Consider the following 12066-nt stretch of genomic DNA (forward strand, 5'->3'; position numbering starts at 1 on the left):
GTGATGGAGTTACATGTATAGTGAATTTAAAAAAAGTAGCCCCTACTCTGTTTTGAGCAAAGCAAAGCTGCCAGCAGTTGTCTGGATACCCATTCTCTGTCATTTTTATGTGCTGTTCTTATCCTAGTTTTGATATATATTAGAATTTTGTACTTTTTTTTTTTTTTTTTTTTTTTTTTTTGGTGGGGCTTACAATGCCATTGTTCTAAGTGAGGCTTCATGGTTAAGGTTGCAAGTATTCAACCCAACTGCCTGGGCTTGAATCCCAGCTCCACTACTTATTAGCTGAATTACTTTATTCAGTCATCTCACCTCTCTGTGTCTTAATTTCCAAATCTGAAAATAGGGATGATAATAATAGTATTGACCCCAAAAGACTGTTGTGTGTATTAAAATGCATAACATATGTTAAACACTTTGAAAGAAGTCCTGGAACACAGTAAATGCTTAATGTGTTGCCATTATTATTATTATTATTATTATTAATTATTATTATTATATCTTGTAGTAGCCTCCGTCTCTCTGACCAGAATACAGGGCAGGGGTTTCCCTTGTCCTGCTCTGGACAGGATTTCTGTGAAATGCAGCAGTCTGTTTAATTGAACTGTTCAATGGGGTAGAGGTGTTCCTGCTCCTGGTGGAGGAGGTCATTTTAGTGGCCTGGGCTGCCCTACGTGTACTCACTCTCCAAAGGTCCGCTGACACTTTTGGTCTGTGTTGGCATCATTGACATTTTTGTATTGGGACATTTTTTCATGTCTTTTTTAATAGCTTGGGTCCTACTTGTCCCGACTTCCCAGAGAATGGAGCTCACCATTTCCTTTTTAGTTGTCGCTCTTCAGCTTTGTTCTTAGCAGTCGCGCACAATAGAATGTGTTGCCTTGTTTTGATTAAAAGAGTGGCTTCCTTACTTTGGAGAAGTTACAAATGTGAGTGGGAGGCCTCATGCTGTCAGGCCTGCACAATGCTTTAAAATGCCCCTTAAAACAGCTGGAGAGTCACTTCAGATAACTTTTTTCCCAAGACTTCATGGTGTCAGAATTAAATGAGGACAGCTTCCCTTGCCTTGGGGATGCAGTCACAGGCACGGAAATGGTTTCTCCCCCTCTCCTGTATTACAATAGCTGCACCTTACTTTAAAGCATTGTCTGTGTTCTCTATTCAAATGTCAGTAATTGTGACTCAAAAAGAGAGAATGTCACCTTTTTATTCAAAATAGGATTCAGGCTTTAGAACTTAATCACAGATGATACTCTAATTGTGAATGCTGCCTTAAAACAAACTCCTAATATTCCTGGGGCTCTAAAAGCATTTTCTGGCATTTTAACAGTATTAGATGGTCTTTCATAGTTCCCTTTTAGATCATATAACCACCTAGTTTTTGGATGATTTTAAAGAAGAAAGCTTAATTTATGTTTGCAGATCTGCAGGGTCTCAAAAAGTGGCCTCAGGGTTTCTATTTCAGAAAATATGCCCTATGGTGGTATATCTATAAGCAAATTTTTATCAAATGACTATACAAATACCTACCTAAAGAACAGGGATCCTAAATTCACCTCTTTCTTCTCCCTGTGGTATTTTTCTGCAGTCCTTTTTTGTATGAATAATTCTTGTGTATGAAGTATATGGAGACACTTCTTTAGTGGATGTCCTGGCAGTGGTTGTATGGATAACTGTCACCAGTCACTGTCATCAGGCCAATCTCTATATGCTGCCATGACCCTGGTTTTGAATGTTCATCAGAATTCCCCCACTTCTGTGGGTCTCACATTCCCAATGGCAGGGGAACCCTCTCTCTGAAGCGGGCATACCTCCTGTGTTTTGGCAGCATGGAGTTGTTATGTTCCCCCTCAAGTTGCCCTCAGCCAAGTTCATGTGGATTATTATTATAATGGATTATAATATATTGAATAAAATTTTTGAAAAATCTACTTCCACAGTGATATTTAAAAAGAATGAGATTGAGAGAGAGAGGATTCTTCTTTTATGGAAGAGCATTGGTAATAAATGTGGAAGAATGATGAGATTTAAAACTTCCATTTTGTAATACCCTACATAAATGAATAATCAGCAGATGCTGAAACCATCAGATGAAGGGTTATTGGCCAACAGGCTAGCGGCATCAACTCAAAGTCTCCCACCATGCTTTATTATTAACGACAAAGGGAAACATGTGCTCTTACAATGAAGATGTCTGGCAGTCACCACTTTAACCAAATGGCCAAGGAGCATGGCATGACATGCTTTCTGGTTTGATGTACTGGGAGAGATACAGCATGCCCTTTGCAATGTTCTTGCAGAAAAGTTGACCTGAATCTAATCCTGACAATACAGTCAAATGAATCCATATAACTGGCCTGGGCTCCTTCAAGGAATTGGTGTCATACAGAACAGAGGAAGGCAGGGGAGCGGATCTTGGGGTGGAGGTGAGGTTGGGAGGACTAAAGAGGCATAATAGTGAAAATGCAATGCATAAACTTTGATTGGAGTCTGAGTTTAAAAACATTCTATAAAGGACTTTTTCATTGGAATGTGGAGTATGGGTTGGAGGATGCCATTAAATTCAAGTTCATTTTTTTAGGTATAATGGTGTAATTATGTAGAATGTCCCTGTTTTTGGGAGATACATGCTGAAATGTTTAAGGTATGAAGCATCATAATATCTATAAACTTCTTTTGGATGGTTTGCCCAAAAGGAAATGTGTTGTGTATACTTAAGATACATAGAGATGGGGTGGGCGTGGCAAGCTGTTAATTGGTGGTAAATCTAGGTAAGATGTAAAGGGGTATCATTGGAAAGACAAATGGAAAGTGACTCCGTTTTTCCATTAAAAATTTTCAAATAAATAATATTAAAAAAAAAAGATGAAACAGGATGGTCTAAAACAAGTGGCTTGCTGAATATTAGCTTTTAATCATGGCGATGCTGTGTAGTTGACATGACACGATTGGATTTGCACCAAAGGTATTAATAATCCCACTGGATACACAGAGACAGAGGCATGTCTGGGTGGTGTAATTGACTAAGGTTCATAGACACAGAGCCGGGACTAGAATCCAGGCTTTCTGTCTTAATGCCCAGCAGCCTCTTGAGTGTGACTTATGACAGGTGCAACCTGGAATCTTGTCATCCTTTCCCAGGCATTCTTTCTCTGAAGGGCCTTAGGGAATTAGTTGCCATGACCTTTCCTTCTCTTTGTAGAGTTCAGACATGAATCAAAGTTGTCTCTTTTTTGAGACTGGTATGACCAGTCACCTAGAATATTTTAAAGGTGGTGCAATGCAGCCAAATCCTGCTCACTCGGGGGGGTACATTTCAAGGTGGCCACTTGAGGAGATTTAATGAAAAGCCAAAGTGGCTATAAAGGGACGTAAGAGTATAATGCATAGTTTTAGCATTAGCCCCACTGAGCTTCTCTAGCATCAAGTGAAGTGTTCTGTTTTCATTAAATGAGCTCACAGTTGGTAAAGATTTAGGTGGGGGGAGGGCAGGAAAGGTTCCACAAAAAGCAAAATTTCAAATACTACTAATAATGAAGAGATAAGGCCTGCTTTCATTATTTTCTAATTAGGGAGTTGAACTTTATAGCTGAGAAAATAAGGCTTTCCTCTTTAAGTGTAATACCCTTTTTCCAGCAGGGTGCTCCACGGGGTCCTTCACTTACAGAAGGGCCCATTCAGCTGAGAACAAGTGCCAAGCAAATGACTAATTGCTCCCCTTCCAGATGAAGGGCTGAGAGTGAGGAAGGAATGGAAGCACAATGCCCCCTCCCCCTGGGGCCACCTAGGAGAGGTGGATCTGCAATCCTCATTAACTTCAGAGGTGGGGCAATTATCCCCTGCTGGTAGGCACTATTCTTCTTAAAATCATAACTAACATAAGTTAATGGCCCCATAATAAAAATACTGTGCAGCTCTCATGTGCACATGCTGAAATGTGATGTGTGAAAGGAATCTTTGGTTGTTCCTTGAGTTTGGTAGGGTGGTCCCATCCTAGGAGCTCACAGAATCCTGTGGATCATCCAAACATTTGTTTCCGTGTTGATCATTCTCCACATCTTCTGTCCTTTCATTCCATTTCCACTTCATTCCAATGGCTGCATGTTACTTGGAAGGAATGCCAGTTGGTTCCTGATTATTTTTAGATTTAGGTCAAACTCAAAGGGAGTCTTGAATATTTGTGATGTTTGAATAAAGGCTACTCTGTTGGGTGGTTTCTTCTTCTTACTACTTTTATCAGAGTTACTTCTTAGCTTTTAATCCTGTATCCCAGCTTTCAAGACTCAGTAATCCAATTTCCCTTCCACCCCTGCCATTTATCTAAACCTATTTCCTGTTTCTTTAGCTGGACATTTATTCCCAATAAGTAAGACTCATCTTGTTTTCCTTTTTTCCACAGCCGTGCTTTTGCTCATGCTATCCCCTCACTGGGACCACTCACTCCCCTTTTCTTGGTATGTGGGACCACATAATGGTTAAGATTGTGATTCTGAAGACAGACTGGGTCTAAGTCTTGACCTTGGGCAAATCACTTAACCTCATAGTGCCTTGGTTTCCACACGGAAAAGCCCTACCTCATAGGGTTGTTGTGAGATGTAAATGAGTTTTTTTAAATTTTTTTTTAATGTTTATTTATTTTTGAGACAGAGAGAGACAGAGCATGAACAGGGGAGGGGCAGAGAGAGAGGGAGACACAGAATCTGAAACAGGCTCCAGGCTCTGAGCCGTCAGCACAGAGCCCGACGCAGGGCTCGAACTCACGGACCGTGAGATCATGACCTGAGCCGAAGTCGGACGCTTAACCGACCGAGCCACCCAGGCGCCCCAAATGAGTTTTTAAAAAGTAGTTAAAAACAGTGCAGGCATTTACTAAGTGCTGTATAAATATTAGCTGCTATTGTCACATTTACCCATATAATTGTTACTGATACTGTGAGGTCTAACTCAAGCAGCTGTCTCTGATTTCTCCAGCCCAAGAGGACGTCTCCGAGACTTCTCATTTCTGTGTAATACAAACTCTCACAGTGAATATCTACTAGTTTGTATTATTTTTTCCTTATTTCATGTTTGCCCCATATTTTCTCCTTTTCCTCATAGTTGAGATTCTGAGCTTCTTGGGGACATGGATCTTACATCTTTTGTGTTCTAAATAAAGACATAGGAAGACCCTAAATCCTGAGACATGTAGTAACTCCCCACTCAGTTTTTGGTTGGTCTCTCACAGGGGACACGATAAATGAATACTTCTTGATACATTCAGCAGTGAGTTGGAAATACTTTATAAAGAGCTGTAAGAGCTGTAGTATGTGAGGAAAGTGGAGGAGCAGAAAGACTATAGAGAAGATTTTCTAGGATCTCCTATCTCCTGTCTCTTCCCTGGCATTCAAGGGCTGCACATAAAGAATTTATCCTGAAAAGAAAAAATTTTTTTTTTGGTTTCTGCTCTGTATTCTTTGATTGCAGTACTCTGAATACTCTGAGTTGGAGCTGCATTGGCTACAGCTTTGTAATATGACAATTATATGTGTGGAATTATATCTACACAAAGTAACAAGTTCTATACAAATGCAATATACATTGATACCAATATTTAGAATCCATGATATAAAAGAGACTCCTTTGAGATGTTTTTTCTCTTGCTTCACAACTACCTCCTCATTTTGGGGTCATCCAATGCATGCTCTTTCTTTAAGGGCAAGCTCATTTATTGACTCAGTATAGCCCTGCTTTGGGCTGTAACCAAAGCAGAAAAAGTGAGAGGGATATGGATGTGGGGAGAAGAATTGAATATGGGTCACTGGGCTTTGGATATAAGGGAGATGTGGTGCCCAGATTTCTTGTTCTGAATGGTGGGGCAAAGGTGAGTGCCCTAGGAGAAGATGGCAGGGATCCCAGAGGGAAGGAAGTCAGGCAGATGAACAGTGGAAGATAATAAGTTGGGTTATCTTAGTGCAGTGCCGTTTAAACTTTATGTGCATGCATATCACTTGGGAACTTGCAGATTCCAAGTCTGTAGTTCTGAGTCATGAGAGTCTGCATGTCTAATTGGCTCTTAGAAGATGCAGTAGATGCTGGTCCATGAATCATACTTTGAATAACAATGCCTTAGGAAAGAGCATCAAAGGTATAGGGCCTGTGAGCCTGGTAACCTGATGCGTGATTGTCAAATAAAAAGACATTATTTTCAAGTATTAAGGGATGTAGGGAATGGGTATAGATGGTGCTCCTCAGAAGCAAAGTAAAACATTGGAGAGAGAGAGAGAAAGAGAGAGAGAGTGAGTGAGTGAATGCAGGCTTTCTCGATCAACTATTCTACCTACTTGGAGAATATCTTTCCAAACTCTTCTCATTTGAAACTTGAAATTTCTGTGCTCTTTGCATGAGGGCAGCCATTTCCCTCCAGGCTGTCTCTTCTCAGCTTTAGAGCATTCCAATGATGCAATGAACAATTTCATCAGTTGGAAATTTGGTCACTGTAAGTCCTCAGGGTCCATCTCATTAACTTTAAACTGAATGGGTCAGTTGGTTGTTGTGTGAACACATGACCCAGCTGTAATCCCATGCAACTACTCTCACCCTTAGCATTTTAGGTCATAAAGACTTACCAGTGAATGAGGAATGTGGTAAAAGATGAGAAAGAGCTTACCTCAAGCTAGAAGTGAGAATAGCAGGAGCCTGTATGGCAGAACGTGAATCTGGGAGTTTACTCACAGTGTTATGGATTCGTTATTCATCCCTTGAAAAGCATTTCCTGGTATGGTGGTTATGTGTAAGTTATCACAAATTTCCCTTGAGGAATAAAATGAGAAATATTTACTTTCCAAATTTTAGCTTCAAATAGGAAACTGCTATGCATAGCAATCAGCCTGGTACTTACAGAATGAAATTAAATTCGGAGGAGAAGATCTTCGTAACATCTGGAAGCTCTTGGATGCCTGTGTTACAGATGCTCCTGTGATTGGGGGCAGGGTGGGGATGTGGGCAGAGAATGAATAAAAGTGATTGTTATTAAGGCATAAAGGTAAAAGCAGTAGAAAGGCACTTTGCAAAGACTATTTTTAAATTAAAAAAATAGTGAGTTTGACTTTATTGGTAGCACTTTTAGCTGCTGAAGGTTGTCAGAATTTTAAAGCCCCTAACACTATGGGAGAAGTTGCTGTAAGGCTCCTATTTAAAGATCTAGGGGCTGGGACTATACTTTTACATTTATGTTTTTCATTTACATTTTCTTTTTCATTTACATTTATGTTTCCAGCCTGTCTTTTCCTATTGTATCAGTTGCATTTTTCTATTGTATTCCATTCCATTCCTTTTCGGTAATTTGCTCTTGATAGTTCTGGAAAGCATCCCTCTACTTTTGAATAGGTTTTAACTCAAAGATTTTATGGGGCGCCTGGGTGGCGCAGTCGGTTAAGCGTCCGACTTCAGCCAGGTCACGATCTCACGGTCCGTGAGTTCGAGCCCCGCGTCAGGCTCTGGGCTGATGGCTTGGAGCCTGGAGCCTGTTTCCGATTCTGTGTCTCCCTCTCTCTCTGCCCCTCCCCCGTTCATGCTCTGTCTCTCTCTGTCCCAAAAATAAATAAATAAAAAAAAAACGTTGAAAAAAAAATTAAAAAAAGATTTTAGGAATATTAATCTCCATGTGAGAGATCCATATCCCTCATTATTAAAAATCTTTGTTTTTTATTTAGCTACCTACTGGTTCATGGAGTTTTTTCTTATAACTTATCGAAATCATTGAACATTCTTTTGGTTATTGGAGCTACTCAAGACTCTTCTTCCTCCTACCTTTTGTTTAAACTTCAAAGAAGAGAGAGGGTTCAGTGATAGGTTAAATTGAAGGATATTTTATTGCACAAGAGTGGGACTCCTTTAGAGGAATCCAGGAATCTGGATTGCCCCTGAGTTTTTTTTTTTTTGGGCTGCGGGGCTCAAACTTGGATGCTTAATTGACTGAGCCACCCAGGCACCCCTCCCCTAAACAAGTTTTAAATTCACCTATCATAGACTGAAGAAACTGATATGAACTGCCTGGCACTCTGGTGGCAATGGAAGAAAGGGAGCCAGGTTTCTCTTTGGTTCTTTCTGATTCTCCTTCTTATCTGTAATTCCAGACTACACTGAATCCTTGCCCTGTTTACGGCTAGTGATGGCAGTGCAGCTTAGACAGCAATGTGTACTGGGGTTGGGGGAATATCACTCTTCAGGGGGGTAAAAAAGGGACTATAGCGGGCAATTTTGGTTCTGGGATTTTCTTATGTTTTTCCCAATGTGGTTGATACTGCAGATGCTTATGTCTCCTGCAGACCATCAGAGGCCTGGAAAAGCAGAACACCTGGGCTGGGAATCATCCAGTGTTCGAGTTGCCAAAGGAGCCATGCTAGTGCCTGCAGCAGCTCCTGGAGGAGGCCCCAGGGCGAGACTGTACAGATGGCATGGAACACAGACCCAGAGAGATGTCCTTCCTCCCTCTCCAATTTTTTTTTTTTTTTGAGGTGGTGGGGGTTGTGAACTTCCATCTTCTGAAGATTTTATGAAATTTAACTTATCAGGAAAAAGAGTGAGACAGAACATCTATGTTAGAGGGCTTTAAATTTTTCTGTGTGAACAAGTGATTGGTTGGCATGTGAGAAGATCCATAGTGATCAATTTATAGATTGTATCAAGTTTCAGGAATTTTGATTTTGCTGGCAAGGCAGTGAGTCTGCTGGGTTATAGTGGTACTCAATTTATAATTGTAACTAGTAGATTTAATAAGATTTAAAGGGAAATAGAAATAGGACATAATGATTTCATTTACATGGCACAACGCCTACTTCAAGGCAATACTTAAAAAGTTTTTACTTATTGAATAAATGAACAAATGAGGTGAAGGAATCAATAATTCTTCACCAGGGATGGGTGTCAAATTAGAATTGCCTTTTCCACTTTCATCTAAGCTCTATCTCCATCATCACCTCACCTTAGTTCCTGATTTATCCTTTTCTCTAAAGTGTCATGACCCCCCCAACCCCACTGTTAGTTTTGAAAACCATTGCAAAGGGGGTGATATTCTTCTCGTGTGTTTTTTGGAGAGTGAAAAGGTCAGGAGCCGGTTAAATGGATTTGGAAGCACCCAGCCTGGTGGCTGACAAGAAATGCTGATTAAATCTTAATCAGAAGGCTGAAGGCAGACATGCAAATCCTGCTAAGTATATAGTTAAAAAAATTCTTTCCAATCTTTTAATTGTTTTGACTTTCATCAGATGCCCAACTTCCCTCCCAGTTTCTCAAAAAGGAGAAATCCTCACAGGTATTTTAACCGGGGCAGATTTCTAAATGCTCCAGGCTCGATGTACACCAGGTTTTTGGTGTTCTGGATCAGTCTGTAAAGAGAGAGGCAGCAGTTTAACAGATGTGTATTGTTTGGAATGCACAAGACCATGGTCACCAGAGGATGCTGGCTGAAAACGGCACCAACAAAAATCAAGTGACTTTCATAGGTTTGAGAGGAGCTCCTAAGAGCCTGGGGATGGAAACTGCATGGTGGGACCCAAATGGTTCTTGCCAGGAAGCTCTGCTCTCACCCTCTTGCTGGGGCAGGTGTAAATATCATAGCTGGCAGCCTGTTCCACCCCACTCTATGAAGCAGCACCAACTTCCAGGACTCCTGGCCAAGTTGGTCCTGCCCTACAGTGGAGCCCACGCACTAGGGGGTGATGGGAGATTCCACTCCCAGGATGGATGAGCAAATTGGCTACTCTCCCTTACAGGCAAACTGGTCCTCTTCGTGTTGGGCTGTCAGGTGCACTGCCAGTTATCCAGATGGGCATTCAGTCTTTGGATCAATCCAGGGGCTTGGATTTGGGGATTTTATACCCCTTCTATAAATAATTTGTTGTGTGGTGATGCCCAGCCTCCTAACTTTCCTGAGTTAGTGTGCCCTTCCATAAAACTAGAATAATAATATGCGTTCTTCCTACCTCAGAGGTTGCTACGTAATGAGTAATAGAATAGGTAGAGATAATGTATGAGGCTAGGCCTTGTACAGTATGTAAGTACAGCCATAACTCCACGGTGGTTGCCCTTCTCCCTACTTCTCCAGTGACTTTGACCCTTTGAGAAGTAGCCACAGTTGCCTGTCTACTTTGGATTAAATAAAAGGCCAGTCAATGCCTTTGATTCTCTTTCCCCATGCAATGACCACTCAAAGAAATGATAATTGCTCTAGTTCTATAGAGAAAATATAGTGTATTGGTTAGGTAGATGGGCTCTGGAGTCAGCCTGGTTTTATCTTGGTTTTACTGATTATATGACCTTGGTTACATCATTTAAAGCTCGGTTTCCTCATAGGGTAGTTTTTGAGGAGTAAATATGTGTGTGTCTGGTTCACAATTACTAGTTAACAGTAATTGTTAACCAGTGTTAACAGTTATTATTATAGTTGGTGAAATCAGGGTGTTGAATGATTTGTATCTAGTCACACAGTTGAGAAGTAGTACAACTTGGAAGTGAACTCAGTTTTTCTGACTCTGAGACTAGTGTTCATTCCCCTTTACTATAGTTACCCACCATTGGTGCCTGTTTCCAACTTTTATGTCTGTTCAATTTCTTTAGAGGTGAGTAATGTTTTGTTGTAATTATTTTTACAACAACTTAGTCAAGCAGTCATGGGCCATGTGGGTAGGATGGAAGGAACTTTTATCTCTTAAAGATTTTTGGTGGTCTGACCTTAAACCACTCATTCAACAAACATTTACTAAGCACCTACATGTGTCAGGCATTGTTTTAGGTACTGGGGATACAGCTGTGAACAAAAAGAGCCTGTATGGAGCTAACATCCTAGTCTCAGGGCCTTCCCTGGGAAAAGTCCGTAAGTTTTCCGTTAGAGCATTTTATTTTTCTTTCTGTTGCATCACGAGCAATTTATTTATCTTAAGCTGTTCTGGTGGTTCACAGTATAAGCTGTGCTTCTGTATCACTTGGGAAGTCTGTTAAAACTACAGATTTTGAGGTCTGGGATAGGACTGTCATCTATAATGGTAATGACCTTCTCTCTCCTCCCCCAACCCCCAATTCTACTTCATAGCCAAGCCCAGACTATAAATCTACATTTATAGTATTTTAGATTTCCCCATAATTGGTTGGTGAGTTAGGCTCACCTCCCTGACTATAATGTCATCTCCTGGGGAAGATTTGTATTTTACCTCCTCTGTATTCCAGCAGCATGTGACCCTTGGTTGGACATGTGGTGGGTACTCACATACTTATCAATCAGTTATTCTCTTTAGATAATTGCTAATTGGACCATTCATAGGGAGGCCTTGTAGTGTAGTGGAAAATGCATAAGCTTTGGAGAAAGACAGGCTGGGGTGGAATCTCATCTCTGCCATTGTCTACGGTGCCACACTGGTCAAATTACTGACCCTCTGAACCTCCATTCCTCCCCCTGAACAAAAGGGATAATTACCCTACTTTGCAGGGTGGCTGTGAGGATTCATACAACCTTGAGGAAATAAATGCCAGGCACAAGTGTGCAGAAAATGTTTGTGGCTAACATCCTTCCCCTTCCCTTAACTTTCAAAACTCCTGTGCAGGTGAAGTTTGTACAAGCTCAGGTTTGAGCCAAACAAGGCAGCAGAGAAGCCTGGCTTAGGAGTTACACGAACCAATTTCTAGCCCCAGCTCTAGCACTAACTTGCTGTGTGACATCAGACAAGTCAGTTAAACTCTTTGGGTTGTAGGTTCATCATCTGAAAACTGAATTGAGCCAGTCTTCACCCATCTTTTTTTGTAAATTGGAGGAAAATGATAATTTGGAAAGAACTCTTTTTAAGACTCAATTCTAACACATCACAATAAGAATAACAAACACATACACATGTCCCACACAGGGCTTTTACACGGTTGGTTTCCAAGAATCATTTACTGATTAAATGAAGATGTCCAAACAGTCCCCAATGTACTAATTCATGATCTCTAAGCTCCCTTTCAGATTTTCCCACTACCCCAAGTACTTCATACCCTCCCTTCCATAAGGTAAGAGCTACTTGGCAGGACTCCACAATGTCAATTTTAATTTCCAAC

At 40.9% G+C, this 12066-nt stretch overlaps 1 protein-coding gene across 1 annotated transcript in view; it reads right to left on the reverse strand.

Moving 5' to 3' along the window:
• Positions 1-12066, reverse strand: part of LHCGR (luteinizing hormone/choriogonadotropin receptor) — a 56443-nt gene that overhangs the window by 23516 nt on the left and 20861 nt on the right. The window contains exons 4-6 of the mRNA XM_049651459.1: positions 9291-9365; positions 6878-6952; positions 6712-6789 (exon numbers count right to left, since the gene is read on the reverse strand). Of these exons, the coding sequence (XP_049507416.1) occupies positions 6712-6789; positions 6878-6952; positions 9291-9365 (228 nt within the window). The remainder of the gene's footprint in view (positions 1-6711; positions 6790-6877; positions 6953-9290; positions 9366-12066) is intronic.

This window comes from Panthera uncia, assembly GCF_023721935.1.
Source record: "Panthera uncia isolate 11264 chromosome A3 unlocalized genomic scaffold, Puncia_PCG_1.0 HiC_scaffold_11, whole genome shotgun sequence".
NCBI classification, from domain to species: domain Eukaryota; kingdom Metazoa; phylum Chordata; class Mammalia; order Carnivora; family Felidae; genus Panthera; species Panthera uncia.